The following is a 20692-nucleotide window of genomic DNA, read 5'->3' as shown; positions in this document are numbered from 1 at the left end:
AAGATTTTGACAAGAGCAAAGGCGAAAACGTGAGAGAAATTATATACTGGATTCTGATAGATAATACTATTGTGCTGGTCCAGCTGTCATGTTTGACCTCATCTTTAGAGTAAAATTTTTACAAAATAAGCAACAAAGAGAACAAAACTTAGTAACTTAACATAATGTGTCTATAGAACATTTAACTGTAAATTGTATTTGAGGAAAAGAAAGACAATACAAAGTAAGTCAAGTAGCAAACCCTCCCCCCTCAAAATATTCCTTGTTCTGCTCTACCTCCTGGGTATTTTAGTTCAGACAGCAAAATACTGCCTCATCTGGTGATGAGTTTCCTCTTACCCAACTTGAGACATTGAAATGAACGAGATTTGACTCACAGAAACACCGGATTTAGGTATCTACATGTGAATTACCTATCCAAAATCCTAGCCTAGCTGGGGAAAAAAATGGAGCTTCAGTCAATTGTCCTCACACAGATACGCAGTGCCATTTCACTTAAAATGCCTTAGACTATCTGAGACAATCTCATGGGACTGGCAGATTCAACACAGGGCTTCAAAGACACCTTTCTGGAGAAACAGCTAGGGGGTGAGGCAGGTATACCTGGGGCATCTCTAATACCATTAGACATAGATGCAGGGACAACTGAAGTGAAGCCTTAGTCCATTTGATCAATAGGTCTCATGAGCTATTCAACTCACTTCAGGATGGATACCTATAGCAGGTCAGCTGAACTGTTCTCTACACCCCTTGCAGACGACAAAGCTGGGAACAACATCACGAATACAACACTGCACGTCTTTTCTCTTTTCTGCATGCATATGTAAATGTTGGTTAAAGCTTCCTCCACGGTGCATCTTGTTCTACAAGCAAGCCAAGCTTTGCATTCATTGTTAACCAAGCAAACTTCCAGAGTAATAAATTTTAAATTCTAGCAGGTAAGTCATCAGAGAGAAAGAGGATTATCACCTTGTCTTATGAAGCCATTTTGTTTGGCATACTGTGCTCCAATAAAGGAGCATTTGCATTACCAAAGTGGAAGGAGTTCATCAAAGAACGAAAAAGATTAGGAAAAAGTGTTTAGATCTTTACTTCTTAAATTACTTAAATATTCCCAAGAGTTCAGTGCTCTAACTAGCACGGATAAGTGATGAAGAAGAAGAATATAGTATCAGCCTGCAATATTAGGATTCCCAAGAAGAGAAAGGAATTATATTATACAGTACTCTGGGATGTAATTAGCAGCCACAGTGTAAAAATAAAGCCAAGAAACATAAACAGAACCTTCGCAGTCAGTGACGCTTTTCTAGTTACATAGTAACCTCTGAAATAGTTTTTCAAACCCCACTTTATGGGATACTGAAATCCAAGTTTGATTTAGCAATAAAAAATGTACTTTAGAGGAGTATCCTATATCAACAGGGAGAGAGAGGGCTGGGATAATCTAAAAGCTCATCTATTAGCAACACCTGTGAGTTTTTCCACACACTATTATTAGTTGTCAGATATTTTGTCAGAGAAGCAGAGAAGAAATTATCCTGATAAAAAAGCAAGACTTCTCAAGAGAATATAAAACACCCCTTACTCAGAACTCACACTGGTAGGCCCGTACTAGCACTGCCTGAAACCACATCTATCTTTAAGTATTTCTGCTTAGCAGATGCTCATTGGCTAGTACTTATTTTGGACTGCCTTTAAAGTAAAAGATTAAAGACATTGGGTATTGATAACTAAATTAAAAGGGCTGGCTGCCAATAGCTATAACAGTAAGTAATGAATAAAGAGCATTGCTTACTCTGTGTCCTCTTGACCGTGCAGAACAATCATTAAGAATTAAATGCTGGGATTCACTCTCCCTCCTCCCTTTTCCCCAAGAGGCAATGCCTCACACACCACCAAGTAGGCAGTAATCTGGGAACAAAGCCAAAAGTAGCAACTCATTCTCTGAATGAGAACAGTTCAAAAATAGGACTTACTGAAGTGGGGGGGACCTATACTTTCCTACTTTTGCTTAAAATGCACATTTTTTTAATGGAATGACATTTATATAAACACATCTTTCACTGTCTTTCTTAAGTGAAGCCCAGGACTTTTCACTGATAGGCTGCATTAAATACATGCAATAAAATGATGCTGTTTCCTTTACTCTGAAATTATTCTTTTATTTTTGCATTCTATACATGATGTAGCTAGAGACTGACTGTTGTATAGACAGGTCAGGTAAGTCACAGCACTTGGTCATATGTATGAAGTTTTGAAGGAAATATCTTCCACCATCCCACACCCCTCTTTCTCTCTTTCCCACTAGTCACTATCCTTAGCACACACAAAAAACAGTTGTACTAAACTTATATATATATATAATGTAGGCTTGTGTTAACTGCAGTGGCTAAAGAGCTATGGTGAAGATTAAAAAGAAACTGCTCTGCAGAAAACTAAAGTGCAAATAAAAATACACCTGAGAAACACTGACCCCATTATTGGCCTGAGTTTGGAATCTTAGACTGGTTATACTAAAATAAGCTCACTGATTTCATTGTAATTGAAAGCAGGAACAAACTACAACAAAAATAATGTAACACTCACATCTCTCATTAAGTTACTTGATTTGTAATTGGTAGAATGCAACATTTGACATTTAAATGACTCTCTCAATTGCATTTTAATAGCTGTTGTTTTTTCTCTCTCTCTTTTGCTCACAATAACCTGTTGGATGTTTTAAAATACGTTATTTTCCATTTGGCAAACATGAACTTTTTCTATTTGCTTTCATTTCTAATGATGCTCAACATTAATGGCACTCTCCCATTTACTCTTTTTGCATATTGATCCTGATGTCAGCAAAACACTGCGCTGTACTTGGCTAGTTGAAACGAGTTCCCTCTGCTTCCTGTGTAGCAACAGAGCATAAAATGGAGATGATATCTTAATCCTCCAAAAGCAGTGGCTATCGTTTAGTTGTTTTTATATGGTACCTCTAAAGTGATGTCTACAAGGTAGAGTGGGGCTAAACACAAGTCCTATTGAATTCAGTGTGATTACACTGACAATTCATTTAATCAGGGATGTTCAGCATAACGAAAACATCCAGTACTCTTCAGGCTGTGGCTGCCCACACATGAGCGCGCAGGTGACGGAAAAGCTACTCTTGCAAGTAAGAGTCACAGGAATACTGCAGAGGGCAGTCGAGGTGAGCAGAGTTGAACTGTGCAGTGATAAACATACACTCCGAACCATTTCAAACTGTAGCTGAGCTCCTCCTCCAGCATCCCCTCTCCAGAGGTCTGGCACCCTCTGAAAAGGCTTCAGTATGTGATGGATGAATCAGAGTATTCCTTGAGGGAATTCCACTATTGCACAGCTACTCTTTTTTTTCCTCTTTTTCCCTCTAGTGGAATGCAGGGCCTGCAGTTGCCATATTTATATATTCAAACCTCAGTTTTGCACACAAATATAGATGTTTGTATGTGCATAATGAATGCACCTCCATTTTTTAAGGTATGTGCACAATGATTCTAGCCTTTAATGTCTGGTTAAATTAGGAAGATGTGATTTACTATGACTTCATATAAACTTAATGGAAAAATTCTCAGCTTATCACTTAATGTATTTTAACCATTAAAATATCAATGTCTTTCAGCTGTTCTACATTTTGTTTTTCCTTATGTTCTTTAATGCTCTATGCATACTAGAACAGGACATAGCTTGCATATTTGGTAGCATGAAAAAATGTATTCCAATACATATATGATAGTTAATAAAAAGAGAATCCAGTGAAGATCTGAATGTTTTTCTTGAATAAATACACTTTTCTTGAGATCTGATCTTTAAATACCTTAGAACAAACTGGAGACAGTGTGTGCTCCCATTATTTCTCTTCACTGGAGAAGAAAAATCACCTTCAGAGAGCAATCCATCTTATTTTAAGATAGGCATCTGAGATAGGTCAGCACATTGCTAAATGTCCATTTCTCTCTGTTACCTACAAACAGAGGCGAGGGTGGAAATCTTACAGTTAGATGTCTACATGTTTAATGTCTGTGGTTAGAGAAATCAGTCCAAATCAAAATGTCCAAAGTTGATTAAAAAATCTACTCTTGTGCTTGCCCTCTTCCCTTTGTGCATAGACTTCACCTCAGAATCACAGAATGGTTGAGGTAGGAAGGCATCTCTGGAGATCACGCAGTTCAACACCCCTGCTCAGAGCAGGATGAGCCAGAGCAGCCTCATTGCTCAGGGTCATGTCCAGTTGGGTTTTGAGTATCTCCAAGGATGGAGACTTCACAGCCTCTCTGCGTAACCTGTTCCAGTGTTTCACCATCCTTCACAGTAAAGGAAAAACCAACAACAACAACAACAAAAAAACAACCAAACAAACCCCCCTTATTTTTCTTATGTTTAAGTGGAATTTCCTGTATGTCAATTTGTGCCTTTTACTTCTTGTCCTGTCACACATTCTAGCTACTCACAAGAAGGTGATTTGTTCATCTGTGGAAGAACCTAGAAGTGTGTTCATATCTGTGTAGTAGGAGAAGGGAGACAGAGAACAAAGAGGACAACAGGTACAGTGAAAGGACAAGCTGCTTCCCTGCCACCTGCTCCTTATTAGAAGACATTTCTCCCAAGAACTCAGCACCTAGAAATTCAGTGAGCTTGTAGTAGAAAAGGAAGCACAGCCTAGCTCCTGAGCTTCCCAGATTCACTGATTTGCAGGTTTATGGGATTTGCAATAAAGCACTATAGAGTGAGCAATAAAGATACAGCTATATTTGTTAAAGAGACAGCTAGGGTAAGTGGAAAATTATGCACAAAAGAAAAAGAAGAAATAACTATTCATGCACCCAATAGGCCCTGCAACTACTCATGTCTCAAGTGACAAATCCTAGGCTCATGAAAGCACTTGTTTGAGTAAGGATTTTAAAATGGAATTCTATAATCTTAGACCTCCTTCTGGAGCTCTTGTTCTAGAACTCTTTTGTCACAAGAGCAATTGTCGCACAAACAGTCCCATTAGGCTCAGTTCTGAAATTTTCATTCGTTTTCCATGTACTCAGCCAGTGGCCTTCAATAACCCTTTCAAAAAATGACGGAGTTTCCCCTCCGGCATGCCCTCTCCAGAGCTGTGACCCCATTTGAAAAGAGGTCAGCTTGCGCAATATACACTATATAATGCCAAAAGCAGACTGTTGAGATAGACCAGTCATTCCATTGTAAGTCATGCATGCGTTCCTCCACCTTTTTGTCACCTTCTCTTCTCAATTTTTGAAGGCTGCTGGGAGCCAAAGTGGCCCCTGGCATAAGTAAGGCATTCTTAGGAGTCACTTTGCTAGGACTAATTACTGCAGCGATGCAGAAGGGCTGTGCATTTGTTTTAGTATTTTTACTGTCCTTGGTATAATATTGTTGAAGGACAAAGCAGACAATGTAATAAATGTCACAGCATATTACAGTATGAATGCGTGGCCTTAAATCTGTTTTTTTGGTATCAACTTGAAAAAAGGACTTTACACTTAAAAATGAAAATCTCTAAGGAACAAAACCTAGCTAGAAGAAAATGACAGTGTTTGAGGAGATTACTGAATACTTAACAATATTCCTGCTAAACCATACCCTGCAGCATCATATAAATAAGAAAATCCATGTCATACATCCCATCTTAAAAAAAGTTTAGGCAACTAAGACCTGGGTTTTAAACGTGTTTCCCAAAGCTCTTAAACATCCTCCTTGATGTCAAGACACTGAAATTCTTTTTAAAAACTACCAATACCATTTTCATTAATTAATCCTCTGATATGGCAGCTTCTTGCCTCCTTCACAGATTGGTGTGAATGCTTCTTACACTGTGTTTCTTACAAGTCTGTCATGGAGTGATACATGAAAACACTTGCCTGTCATTACTTAAAACTGAACCACACTGATCAGGTAAGTGCATTTTTGAATTAATTGTTTATTTCCTACATATATGTATATATAGTGTGTGTATATATATTTGTGTATATATATATACGTGTGTGTGTGTGTGTGTGTGTGTGTGTGTATTTAAATCTTGGAAACATATTTCTCTGCCACAGAGAAAGCTCTTCACATCTACCATTGCTATGCTCCTTTCCTGAAAGAGCATGGGACAGCACACCATTCTGTTTTGACCAAAAGTGTACATTATGATCCTTGTACGATCAGATTAAGGTTTTCACTTTTACTGCTGATCAGTACGCTGCAGAATGACTGTCATGTTGCATCTTGAGGCAACTCATCTAGCACCCATATCCACAGCACTCACAGACAAAATGACACAGGCAGTAGACTCTTCTCCCAGCATCCCTTTTGCTTTGCTTGGACTGGATATTGAAGCATCAATAACAAAACATTTCTGATTTGTATTGGGAAGCCTATAGCTTTCTATAAGGGTTGTCTTTCCTCCTTCTAATAGAGCTTTTCTTCAGTTGTCTCAGAATCATTTCTCTGCAGTGAGAGTCACCACTGAAAAAAACAGAGGTTTTAAGAAGATTCTGAATAGCATCATTTGATTAACTTTCATTTCTAACCTTCTAATTGTGTCTGCCATAATCATGTATATAGTTTCTACCTATTTCTACCAAACTCTAACATAGGTTTCTATCAGCTTGCCTGTTAACAAATAATTATGTAAAAGGAGTAACTCCAGCATAAAATTCCCACTTCTGTAGGAACATATTTTAACTATTATTTGTGAAAAGAACATTTGAGATTTTGTTTGTTTTCTGCATTAAACAGCCTTTTTGTGTATCATCGGTTTGCTTCCAGAATGCCCTGAGTTTGAATCAGGCTGTGATTTGGTTTATTTAACTCAATAATAAATGGCAATGTAATAATACATAGGAAATTTTTGTGAATTCATAGTAATTTTTTCTTGGTACTACTGTTTAGGCTTCACCAAACATTGTTACACTACCAGTTAGGATGAACTTTAGTTCACACAAAGCTTGCCTTGTCATCAGTGTAGTTTATTCTTAATGAAGGCTGAAGAATCATGTCCTGCTTTAATCAAAAAATCAAGGAAATATTTCAATTTATTTGAAAGTATGTCATAGTTGGCAAATCGCCGCATTTTTTTTTTCTTCTTTTAAAAATAATTATCAATTGACACTGTATCTCTGCTTCTGTGGGATCAGTTATCCCATCCTGGTGCTCATAATACTCAAATCATTTAAAGAACTGAGATGCAGTTAAACTTTCTTAGACGTAGATGTTAAACCAGTAAAAACTCCTACCTGTTTACAGATTTATTTTTTTAGATTTCTTACTAAGAAATAAGTAAAAGTACAGGAAATACAGAACAGTTATGTCATTCTTTACACAGCCTGTTGCTTCTAGGGACATGTTCCCCTTCTCCAGTAAACCATGTCATTCAGGGGACATCATATTTGTCCTCTGTCTGCCTACGCAGGCTCAGTGCATTGTAAACTAACTTTAAATATGCTGCGCAGCCTACATACCATTTATTCCCTCTAAGATTTCTTGGAAGGAACATGGATGGCTTTATACACTAAAGGTAGAATTCACCTATATCTATAGTATATCCTCAGACACACCTAGGTTCACTGTACAGTCAAAACTTGTAGAATGCTATTTACTTACTGATACACATTAGATATTTACTTTAAGGATGAGAGGAATCACTCTCTGCTAGGGCCTATTTCTCTCCATAGATTCTAAATGGGAGTCTCGATGACTACACTTACATGAGTCTCATTCTGCGTGTGTCTTTTTCATCACAACTTGCTTAATGTGCAATTAAACTGTCCCTTTATCACTCTACAGGAGTCTAGTCAACAACTGAAAACTAAAACCTCTTATCATATTTAATTAGGCAATTTAAGCATGCTGATTTCAGAATTGCACTTCTTTCTGATCCACATTTGAAAGCAAAACCTGGAATGCTGAGAAACGAGATGGCATGTTGAAAGGCAGCTCAAGGATCTTTCCAAACTATATAATCTTTCCTGATGCATCTCCTCCTGAGAAGTCGTCTATGTGGCCACAGTAAACTGGGATCAAGCACAGAAGTTGGTCTGAAGTCTAAGAACGCATGGAACAAGAATGATACTATCAACCAACACCACTGTGAATTTAAGATGCTAATGTCCTTCTCTTGGCTTTGCCCAAATTAAGGTGTCTGGGCCTGGATTGGGTTCAATATAAACAGTTTATAGAAGAATCAGTACTGAGACAGTTAGACAACAAGCCTGACAATCTACGACCAAAACCTCACATAATAATATTCTCAAAAATTAACTTCCCAGTGAAAATATTGAAAAGTTATTGCATCGTTGAATATGCTCTATGCAGGGAAAAGAACTAGTGCAAAAGCAAAAATTTGGTGGAGCCAGAACAGAGTTTTTGGAAACCTTTTACATCAGTCTATCTGCGAGAAGACATCCCTAGATGATTAGGGATACAATAAAACCTAGACATAATTCTAGATATTTTTTAAATAAGAAATGAAGCTGATTGATTGATTGATTACCTAACACCAAACCTTCTCTTTCTCAGGATTCAAATTATCAAGTTACATAGATATTAATGGGACGTAGTTACACTAAAAAAATTAATACATGTCATTACAATAAAGGTAAGAAGTTTGATTTTTTTCATCTTGCATATGAAAACCATAATTTGGACATTCGGCGAGTAATCTAAGTAAATGCAGCCGCCGAATACTTTTCTTTTGTTTAGGAGCTGCATGATTGACTGATTCTTAATAAGTGCAAAAATAGCTGTAGGCGAACAACAATACTAAGCTTGCAGTGCACAGAAGTGAGCTAAAAAACAGATGTCAGCCCTCAGCTCTTCCTATATAATTTGTACACTGTAACAATAGTAAAGTGATTCCTTAAGCATATTTTCTAGCTTATTATTCACCACTATTTTATTTCACGTGGCACTTCAAAATGCTCTTTTATACCTGCATTGCTGGAACAGGACATCAGCAGCTTTTTGCTAGTGCATATAATTGAAAGGCCGTTACTTAAAGCAGACACCATTAAAAAGTCTGAATTTGCCAACAGTTACAACCCAATTCCATGCCTAGAATAGAAAAGTAATTATGGTATGCTGCTCCACTTGAAAATGTTGGCAAATCTTGATCTTTTAATGTTAACTCCTGTGCATAATAAGAAACATATACCTTGAGGCTCTTTCTGTAGTCTATGACTGCAGACTACTTTCTGTAGTCTATATATATTATAATGCCAACAGTGTAAGTAGATAAGACAGAAGGAAATATTCTATCAGGAAATAAACTTTAAACAATAAAAGCCACAACCTTTCAAAGGCCCTTTCAAAATTTTTAAAATATTGCCAATTCTGTTAATTTCAGTGGTGATATATGAATTTACATTCTAGAAAGATTAGAATCACAAGATGGTTTATTTCTCCCTCGTGAAAACACTCCCACTGTTAGACGTGGACTAGTTAGTACTACTGTTCACCTTTAAAATGAATATCATTAATGATTCCTGACTGCATATTGCTCAAAGGGGAGGAAAATCAAGCAGTTTGGCGTTCTAATTTTGCAAGAATTAAATCCTGCTGCCTCAGGTGAAAATAAAATAAATTCTTAGTATAGGAAAGATTATGCATGTTCTGCTCTACAGATGACTTTCGGCACTTGATACAGTGCAGCATGTTAAGTAAATTTATTATCTGACAGCTTGTGCTTTTTGTTAAAACAGGAACATATCTGTGCAGAGGTAAAAGATTAGGAGGTTAAAATTATTAAGTGTAGTGCCTTTTGTCACTGAAAATGGTGTTGCATTTGAAGGCACCAGTGGGCTGAATTGATTTCTATACTGTGGCACATAAGCTGGATTTGGACTAATAGTATAGTACTGATTATACCTTCAAGCAAGACTTACTTTCCTGTAGAAGATCATCCCTCTTTATTTACTGAACTAAGCACTTCATGTGCATTGCTTCATCTAGCATAACATAAAAGGGCCTGTATTTAAAAAGTCTTTTGGCAAATGAACAGCTACGTACATCTTCATTTATTTCAATTATTTACCATTTACGTATTTAAAATGAGTCTATGAAACACTGTTTCATGGAAAATTGAGACTAATGTTGCACAATTACTGTAAATAGCCTTTGGGAATGTAATAGCAATGTTTTCTTTTCCTGCGTTATTCCTAACTGGTGCATGGAAGAACCCTGCGTTATTCCTAACTGGTGCATGGAAGAACGTGAGTTTGGTCAATCAGATTTAGGCATTTTACTTCAGCCTAGAAGTTAAAATCCCTGTTTTTATAGGGCTCAGTGTTCTCATAGCATATATTTTTCTTTAAATAAAGAATGCAATTAAAACTTTCATATTATGCTTGCTGATTCAAAGAATATCTAACAATAAAAAAAAACCTTGTGAATAAAAGTTAAAAAATATTATTCTTTATTCTATTTGCTAAAAGTGAGAAAAATAACTTCACGCCATAAAAGAGTCACTTAACATTAGTCTACTTGAATAATGCAGCTTTTTTAGTACACTTTTATTGCTAGAGCAGTCTCTCTGGTATGACAACACAAATTTATTAGTTTTTAAACGGTCTGTTATTAAGTCACAATAATAATACTGCTTTTATTTTTTCAGTACTGGGAATGCTTTTGAAACACAGTTGAGTCCAATTAAGAAGGAATAACTGAGCTAAGACAGGACATTTTTGAGAATTCAGTAAACATATCTTAACTTTGTCTGAACACAGATCGTTACGTTCCTTTTTTAATGTAAGCTCTCTTTTAGAAATATAAAATATTGAAGAATAACCAAGCTGTCCCACAGAAATCACACTAGCAGCACAATGCTGGACAATACAGTTTAGATACCTTAAGAAATCATCCAAACCATAAGAAAGAGAATCCAAGCTCATTCATTTTACTTTAACAGAAGAAAAAAGGACCAAATTCCCAGGACTGGACTTCATTTTTATTTAGCCCACATTCAGGTCAGTTCTCACGCAGCATGAATTAAAACAATACAAGACCTCACATTTGGTTTAGTAGGATTTGTAATGCTGTACACCATCATCTCAGATGTCTATTTGAAGAATATTAATCTTTCTTGAAGAATATTAATCTTTCTATATACAGTTGAATGTCTGTTTCTCTTCAGTAGCACGCGCTTATGGACTTATTGTAGCACTCTAAATGTTGCTCACTTGGCAAGAAAGAGAAGAAACTCAGTGTAGTTCTTACTTAAACAACTGCAGGAGTGGCTGCTATTGTGAATATTTTGATTCAAGGAACAGAACAATGAATTTCAATTCTACATGTGACCTTAAGTATATATATCAAATACAGCAGTCCTATGCATGTAAGTGGATAGGAATAAAAGTATCAATGACGGCAACTCCGTACTTCCCCGGCACAAATCTGAGATTCTGCATAGAGAGGGAGACCTTGCAGAACTTATCCTTTGAGGGTAAATAGACTTGGTAGGGTCAGAGAAATAGCTCCTCTTTGCGAAAAGTGAGATTGATCCCCATGGAGTATTGAGCTCCGTTGATGAAATCTTTAAAAAGGCTTACCTGCAAGATGAACATTTCACACAGTCTAGCCTTTGATTTGGTAACTTATGCCTTTTGTTGCCCTTCTCATAGTCACAGGTAGCTACCTAAAGGAATAAACCTTCCTAAAATAAAGTCAGGATGGACAGGCGTAAGAATGCCATGATACCAGCTCAGGCTAGTCACCAAGCAGGCAAAAGCTCCCTCAGTAAGTTCTTGCCTGAAAAAGAAAGCTATTAAAATAGTCAGTTCAAGAAAACAAGGAAATGGTCATGTTTTCCCGTTTTTTCTGTGTCCCTGAAATAACCTTCTCAGGGCAGTTACACACTTGCTGCAATATATAGGAGGGAAGATTCCTTCACCAGTCCTCTTGGACTTCACACAGGTTTCTCCTTGTTTTAACTCAATCCTGCAAAGATTTAAGAAGGTAGAAAACAGCTCTTAGGGATAAATACTCTATGAATTGTTCTATTCCTTTCCATAAAAGAAAAACACTGTGTGCTAAGCTGTAAAATTATCCTGGAGGCATGAGATACTTCAGTAGCAAAACTAAACCTTTGCTACCTTATCAGTTTTAATGTAGAGCTCCACAAACCCATTCTTTAAATTAAAAAAAGTGTGTCTGTGTGTGTATATATATATATATATATATATATATATAAACCTAGTATTTTACTAAAGACTCTGTTTTTAGAAATAGAATCTAGTTTCCTGGTTATAAGAAGCTTTGCCAAGGTTTTGTGTACATCACATGAAACAAAAAAAATTATGGAGAAATTACTAGCAATCAGCATAATACAGCCAGCACTAAGTCATAACTATTCTCTCATATTTTTAGTTACCAAAAGTCATACTATGGTTTTCAATATTTCAAAGGAAAAATTTTCTTCCAATAGCTTCTAAAAAGTAGAAGACACGACATTTGCAATGTAGTATAAATATAATTCCTCACTTTGCTGTGTTTCTATCTGGCCTACCGTTAAACCAGAAGATCACAAAGAAAAACACAATGTACATGAAGTTTTATTTCATAGTGCTCATGTTTCCTCTGTGAATGTAAAGGAATTCTTGATTCAATAAATATGCTGACAACCATCCGTTTAGAACTTGTGCTTACTCAAAAGTTATCTGAATTTTAAAAAGCTATAATGGTAAAAAAATGAAACTTATTAAATGGAATAAAACTAACTATCTGGTTGGCTATCAGACTGCAAACATAAACAGACAACATACACTGCCTAGAAACCCTACCTGTCTTTCCTTGCAAATGGATCACTTCTTGGCCCTACACTTTTTAACCTGTACATAAGTAACTTGAAGCAAGAAGAAAACCTCACATCAGCTCTGGTAAAATTTACAGACAACGCAAATACTGTGAGAGTAATGAGTAGGTATCTTCCTTGCTACCGGATGCTCAATTTCTTGATGAACTGTAAATAGACAAAAAATATGAATTTTCGTATGGCCAAATTAAGGTAATACCTATAGGAATAAAGACTGAATGGCATTCTTACAAGATCTTATAGTATATTCCAAGAAAAAAGTGCTGTGGGACAGTGACTGGGGGCCAGGCTGAACATAACCTTCCCATAAGAAACTTACCTAATATGACCTCTGGATGTATAAAGGAAGGAGCTTCACTATTGAGTAGGTAGAAGACTGCTTTGAAAGATATAATCACATTTGGAACACTATGTTAAGTTCTGCTAAAGTAGTCATCTAGAAGAACATAGATAAAATGGAAGGGTTTCAGAGAACAGTTTAGAAAATAATTAATGGAATGGAAAGAGACCTAATGAGCAATTCATAGAGACCAACCCATCTGATCAAAGGAAAAGATTTTTGTCATGTATTTTCTCATCCAGCAACCAAAGGTAAAATAAGATCCCACGGCTGACTGTTGATGGTAGACAAGTTTGCCATAAAAAATTGCTTTTTAGAACTTTCTTTTTTTTTTAATAACACAATGGTCTTTTCCAAACTAATAATCTACAAACAACTTACCTGATAACTTGTGCTTCTGACACAAGCGGATACATTAATTCAGTGAAGGAATCAGACAAAATGTAAGGTTAATTCACAAATAACCTAGATGAAGAACATCAGCAGTATAAACCTGAAGTTCATGAATGGGTCTGTGATTTAAACTCATTTTTGCAAAACCTCCTCAACAAAGATTCACTTCCTGTTTAGTAAGAAGTATATTTCTTTATTCATGAGTCCACAGTTGTTTAAAATACAGCATCCAATGTAATTTTATCCTCTAGGAAGGTAATATTTTGAATTTTCCTCCAAGAGATGTTTATAAAATTTTCAGTTGAAATACCCTCTATTCAGACTTTATTTCATTAAGATGTAGTAGGATGTGGACTACAGGTAATTTCCACAACAAAAATCTTCTATCCTTCTCCAGGCTCACTTCTCAGCTCCAGGTGTTTGTGATCATGCACTGAATAACCATAATTAAAACGTGGAATACTGGTTGTATGTAATAGGCTCCATTTTGTTTGCTGGTTAAAGATTGAGACACCAAAAGATAGAGTCTATTAACTGTACTGTAAGAAGAGAGAGAACACTGCAGACTGAAGTAAGTCCCACTGGGGGCCTAACAAGCCACCTGCCATTTCCATGCCGTGAGAGATCAATCAGTCTCTGTAGGCAGCAAGCTGACCTGCCAAAAGCTGAGCCACAAGGGAGAGAGAAGAGAAATGATCAGTTCCCCAAATTCTGTACTTTGCAGTAATAAAACAACTCACACTAAACACTTACACCATCTTTCCAAATGTGATATCTTAGTCAAGTTCCAAATCTGTGGTAAAAATCCAGGCTGATATATGGAAAGAAAGGTAAGGTGCTGTCTAAAGTACATTAGAAAATGAATTCTCTCTATAGTTACTGTGTAAATTCAGTTGCATTGCAATGAAAATAAGTTTTTGAGTGTTCAAATTTACATTTGCAAAGTATAAACAGTCAGGTTTCTGTTCTCAGCTACAAAACTGCAATTTACTTTTGGAAGACTTCAGCTCATTGCTTATTTCATCTCTCTTTGCAGGAGAGGAGTCAGTTGCCAGCAGCCAATGGAATACTAAAACATACTAAGTGCATAGCAATCACAATACTGGTAAGTGGAAAGGAAAGCAAGCAAATTGTAATTTGATAAACCAAGATAAAATAATCTCTCTGTTATTTGCCAGAAACTGCAGTTATTAAACCCCTATAAAATTAAATTAACAGAAATTACGTGTAAAGACACTGTTCATAGCAAAATGAGTAAGCTATTTTCTTAACTTGGGTCCTCTTCCTATGCCATTTAGGTATATCCATAATTTTACTATCGTGAATGATCCTTTTTGAAATCAATGAAAGTAGGTCATGATAGTAAAAGCAAGCAGGTGTACATATGCATTCTGTTCAGTCTGCTTATACATATCTCTTTCAGTTCTTAACTCTGTGGGACAGAGAGTCTTCTTGTTAAGTAGTTGCACAATAACGTTCCTAATTAAGTCCTGACCCTGGTACAATTGTATTATCAAGCAGAAAAATAATTAAAGCACTGTACCTAACTCTAGGTCCTGTATAAACTCCAGGCTTTTACTGGTTTGGGTCAGTGCCCAGTCCTGGACAAATAGATACAATTACATGTTAAGGTGAGGAAAATCAATCCCAGTTTGCAAAGATCAGAAAATGACTAGTGAAATCTCTAGACATTGCTATCCTTAGGGACTCAAGTACTGAAAGATATCTTTCAAAGGTGAAGTCATCAAACAGAGGTGTCTTGAAGTCTAGAGAAAGGACTGAGATTGTGTGCCTCTTCTGTGATTAGCCTGGATCTCAAGTATTCTTCTTTAAGTCTAATATGAAGTGTGACTTTCATTTCATATTACATAGAAGATGAATGTGGAACAGTGGAATAGTCGCAAATAATACAGGAAAGGAATTTATCTATTTGGTATACAGAAAAGAGCTAAAATGACCTTATTAGAAGTATTTACTTGCATTTACCCTGCATCACTGCTATGAAAAAAAGGATCTTTTCTTTTCTTTTTGATGATTATAATGAAAATACTCAGTGAAAAAAGGCAAAAGCTATCTTTTGATGTAATGACAGGAATTTCTTACAGATTGGCGGAAATAAAAAATAAGGAGGATCGATAAAATCTGCAAAATAATACGGTATTCTTTATCAGTTGGTGGCAAAAATACTTCCGTTTGAAATAAAACAGTTGAAACAAATGGCCTTGTCTTCAGAGAAAACTTGTTTGTACCTCATTCACTTGAGAAATTTTTCCAGAACAGTTCATCCTTGCACAAATACTGCCTTTGAAATGTTATCAAAGTCACTAACTGCACGGCTTATCTGCTGAGTAAGTGCCTGCAGTTAGCTCAAGAGAAATCCAAAGATGGCTATAACTTTAGCCTCAAACTTTCACAATTAAAAATATAAGCTTTGTCATATTCAGACAGTACCTTTAAATAGCTTGTTCAGTTCCGCCATTTCCAACTTTACCTTATTCTCTGGAACCACTTTTAGGCTTCAGCAAATCCATTTCCTCATTAGTTTTGCTCCTCAAATACCCACACTGATATATCTAATTTTTTCTGTATTTTCCATGTAATCCGTGTACTTATGGGAAATACCTTTAATTGAAAAATCTACATAAATCTTGTTAATAAGCTATTGATAAAGTAAAATGTTTCTTAAAAGAAGGAAATGCATATGTTGTATATAGATCCACATATTCAAATTAGCGGTGGTAGTGTGTGTAAAGGCTACACAGCACACTATGTGCTAATTTATGATGATAAAAATTGCATGCCAATGCATGTTTACTATGACTGTATTCAGCTATCTGTGCAATAGTGTCTGGTTTGACTAAAAGTCAGAATCTGTGTTTTCTTATTTTCTGAGGGATGTATGCAGTAGATAAATACTTCTAACGTGAGCCATTCCATCCACACAATAGAATAAACCAAAACCATGAGCCGGCAAAGACGCTTCTGATTATATACATTGATTATAACAAGGTTTTAACACTGTAAAATCACTTCATATGAATATCACACCTTTGATTGACTCAAAGACACAAATGCCACATCCAGCATGACAGTATGGGGATTGTGCAGCTCTTCAAAATTAAGTGAAATTCTGATTTCATTGAACCGAGCAGAAAAACTTTCATTGATTTCAGCAGGATCATGGTTTAACACATCATAGACTCTATAAACATGTCTCTAGGGTCTGCAGCATAAAACCTGTTATCACTCAGTGACCTGAACAAGCCCAGTACATCATCATTCTAGTAAATTAACCTGTACATAAGAAAGATTTCAGCAGTGACAGTTATGTAGACAATCTTTAAGCAACTAATTAAAACAAGCAGTTGACACAGATAGCAAAAAAGACCAGAACAGCAAATGTGAGGAAGTAAACTGAAAATAATTTATTTCACAAAAACAATACAATTCAAGGCGTTCTGTGATGTGTAGCATACTTGCTTATTAAATAAAAAAACAGGGGATTCAGTGTCTTTTTGGCTTTCAGATATCACCAAAATATACCCTGTATTCCCACAAGAAAGCTAAATATACAAATGCTGCACAATGCTGCAGTCTTTACTGATTGCCTTTTTCAAAAACTGACTTCAGCCTGACATAATCATAACTTACTAGCATGTTCATGAATTCTGGTCACTTGGATTTACTGTGATGCAATGGCTATGGAAGAGATTCAAAGGTGTGGCTGTGCAATGATATTCAGAATACAGATTGAATTCTTTATCTTTCAAGGAACCATTATCATCACATTAAATCAAGTCTAAAATAAAATTACACCAAGACAGCATTATCTAATTTCCAGCTCTACCCAGTCCTCCAAGTACTTTTACTCTCTACCCACTTCTCAGTCTGATCTCAAATTTCCCTGTGTTGCTACATTAAATGTCTAGGTGTGCGTATTGATACTGATACATGGGGGAAGCATGCTTTCTAGGAAGAATTATGTCTTTCTTCTGCCTAAGCAGAAATATGATCTGTTCCACCTAACCTAACTTCCACCTACCTCCCCAAAAAATCTGCAAAAATTATTTGTAGTCGGGAAAACTCTGGAAGACAATGGAAAATGCAGTGTATAGCTTTCACATAGCAATCTAATGGTTATCAATCATATTCTTCACATCTATATAAATTTACATTCACAACACAAAACATGCTGAAAGAACTTTCCAAAAGCTCAGCTTTGAAGTTTAAATATAACATTTTAAAAATTTATTCTTAGATATTTTTAAAGTATGTCAACATGATTTTCCTGGATCATCAGCACTCTGTCCACTTTATGCTGGAAAAGACTTCTGAGATAATTGCAGAAGAAATATTTTAAAATACTATTTTAAAATACGAATTAGGACTCCTCTGAGTATTTATAATATATATTTACCAACTATTTTAATTAAAATACATAACTCTGTAGTTAACTTGAAACCTATATTTCAATCTGGCCACTTTATTATGATTTTGAAGTTTCCTGTATCACACTCTCATACATTCTGGAAAACAAACATAAATAAAATATGACAGAATAAACACTGATTAGAACATTTTGGAACATCATTAACATATACAATTTACATGGCATAAATCCGCTAACATCTGCAGGGATAAAAAAACCCAACATCTTTCACACTATGAAGATGAAAACAGCCTTTTTTTTTCTTCATTTGGTACAATAAATAAAACAGTGTATTTCTTCCATTTCTCATTTAACAAGTCAGTGAGTGCCATTACAGTGTATTAGTATAGAACATTAAAAGTGAGACGCCAGAAATATGATGCTGAAAAGTTAAAGTAAAATAATCTGTTAGCCCAGTACCTAGAACAAGAAATTACCTCCATCAGACAGTGATTTAGTAGTCTGGAAGGCTCTAAGATAAAAGATCTGGAATACAGAATCACCTCCCTTAGTATTTTTCACATTTCCCGATTCCATCAACAAATTGCACTTCAGGAATTTCAACAAGGAATGATACAGTAAAGTTGGGAAAAAACATACAGGTATGAACACTGAAATGCAGAAGGTTCTGAAAAAACTAAACATCGCTGGTGAGTGTCGGTGCTCCCCTATTAAATCCCAGTTTACTTAGATGCACAAAGTCAATGTCGTTGCTTGGTTATTTTTTTAACCAGGAAAATGGTTTTGGAATCTTAACAAGAAAATAATAAATATATAAATCTTCTAAGAAGTTACGTTTATTCTTAAGGATGCTAACTCTTGGCATGAAATGTAATTACATTACAATTAATATTCACAATGTGCTTGTATACAGGTGTGATAAGTATCATCCATTTTAGCTCATTCAGAGCCTAAAAATGAAAACTAAAGAAAATTTGTAACTGGCGGATTTTTGCTTCAGTTGAACCATTTTATTCAATAAATCTTTTTATTTGAATAAATAAATCTTTTTTAAATAAATAAGTCTTTTTATATGAATAAATCAAACACTGAAATCTTTACTCAGGCTGAAGAAGGATGTGTAGTCTTCCCCTGAGAGTGGACTCTACAACCTATCTAACAGAAACAGATTTGTGTTCTTAAATTAGAGTGTGTCCATCTGAAGTTTTTTAAAACAGATAGTTCAGATCCATTTCAGGTCTATAGAGGTTCATTCAAAGAAATGCTAAGCTTTTAACAAACTTCCTGCTTTGAAAAGTCCTACAAATAAGTCTTGATACCCTCCTTAATTTGCAGTGCTTTATTCACATAGACCTACTGTGGCAGCAACCTACCATCAACAAGACTTTTTTGCTTCTTTGTTATTTTCCCTTCTCAATGTCCTTTGACCCAGGCATCCCTCCACTACACACACACACACACACACACACACACACACACACACACACACACAAAAAAAAAAAAAGGGCAAAAAGTTACCCATTTGCAAGCTTCCAAAACCAACAGAACCAGCGTACCAAAAATGATCACTAAGCTTCAAGAGTCTGCAGCTAAATAGCTGGGAACTTCAGCTCCTAACCTTACAAAACTAGTTCTGAAATGGAAAAAACAGAGATATCTTCCCAACTACATCCAGCCAGGCAGCTGCAGTTGTCACTGTCACAGTGGCAACCACTGGACTGGGTGTTCCCCAGTTCGCTGCAACATCTCTCCTTTCCTGTTCATTGCAATATCTTTTCACCTTCCTCCTTCCCTTAGCTGAAGTCATCTCGGTTGGCTGCCTCCCCTGCCGTCATCTCTGTCCCAGCTTCCTCCTCCCAGATATACCCTCTCCTCTGCCCTTGGCACCAATCCTCTCCCTTCATATGTGTTCATCCCATATCCTTCCAGGGAGTATGCGTTTCCCAGTTGAAGAAGTGTTACTGTAAATCACCTACAAAGTAAAGGTCTCATCCTCAGATCACTCTGAAAACTTCAGCTTACTACTGTGAACCTTCTGAATAACAACAAAAGGCCAAAAAAAACGGTCTTTGCAACCACTTATCCTTTATTATCCAGGACTTTCTTTTTAGAACATAAGTTTTAAAATAATATTTCAGATATACCATCTACTTTTCCAAGGACAAAAATGAAATGTATACAAAAATAATTTTAATGCAAACGTATCGTTCTTCATATAAATAAATCCATCAGAATCCTAGCCCTAGGCTCTTCAAATTCTTGTTTATTTGCCTTTATTACAGTGTACTGCAGTGACACATAAGTTACATCCCGAGCTCCTATCTTAACAAGGACTTTTACTAAGACGACGGTAATGATGGATCCTTCATCTTTATTATGCATAACTGAACTTTTTATGTCCAAAAATGTAAACAGTAGTGCAATCTACCTGAGATATGTCTTAGTAATTGAGACATGCTAAAAAATATAGGCCACTCTTCACCACAAGGCAAGAGAATGATGGCTTCACTGCACTTCAGTGCATCAAAAGGAAAATATGCTTACAGAAAGTAAACAAAGGAGCAAAAAATACATTCTTTATAAAAGGAACTGTAGCTGTTAGACTTTTCAAATTGGTTATGTACGTCTAGTGCTTTCTACATTCCTCATGCTCATCCTAATTTGAGAGATTTTGTTTCCACAGGACTGTAAAAGATAGATCTTCCCCCACCCTCGAACCGCTCCTGTGATCAAGTCAAGTCAAGTTAGC

At 36.0% G+C, this 20692-nt stretch overlaps 1 protein-coding gene across 12 annotated transcripts in view; it reads right to left on the bottom strand.

The window, feature by feature from the left end:
- TAFA5 (TAFA chemokine like family member 5) overlaps positions 1 to 20692 on the bottom strand; it is a 470229-nt gene that overhangs the window by 78975 nt on the left and 370562 nt on the right. Inside the window, exon 5 of one of the 12 annotated variants that reach the window (XM_068931115.1) lies at positions 13886 to 14208. The exons of the other annotated variants lie outside the window; for them this stretch is intronic. Within the exon in view, the coding sequence (XP_068787216.1) occupies positions 14179 to 14208 (30 nt within the window). The 3' untranslated portion in view covers positions 13886 to 14178. Of the gene's footprint in view, positions 1 to 13885; positions 14209 to 20692 lie in introns of those variants that run through there. 12 annotated transcript variants of the gene reach the window in all.

Source organism: Struthio camelus, chromosome 1 (genome assembly GCF_040807025.1).
Source record: "Struthio camelus isolate bStrCam1 chromosome 1, bStrCam1.hap1, whole genome shotgun sequence".
Taxonomy (NCBI): Eukaryota; Metazoa; Chordata; class Aves; order Struthioniformes; family Struthionidae; genus Struthio; species Struthio camelus.
Note: the sequence above shows the minus strand (reverse complement) of the source record. Positions and strands in the feature narration are given on the sequence as shown.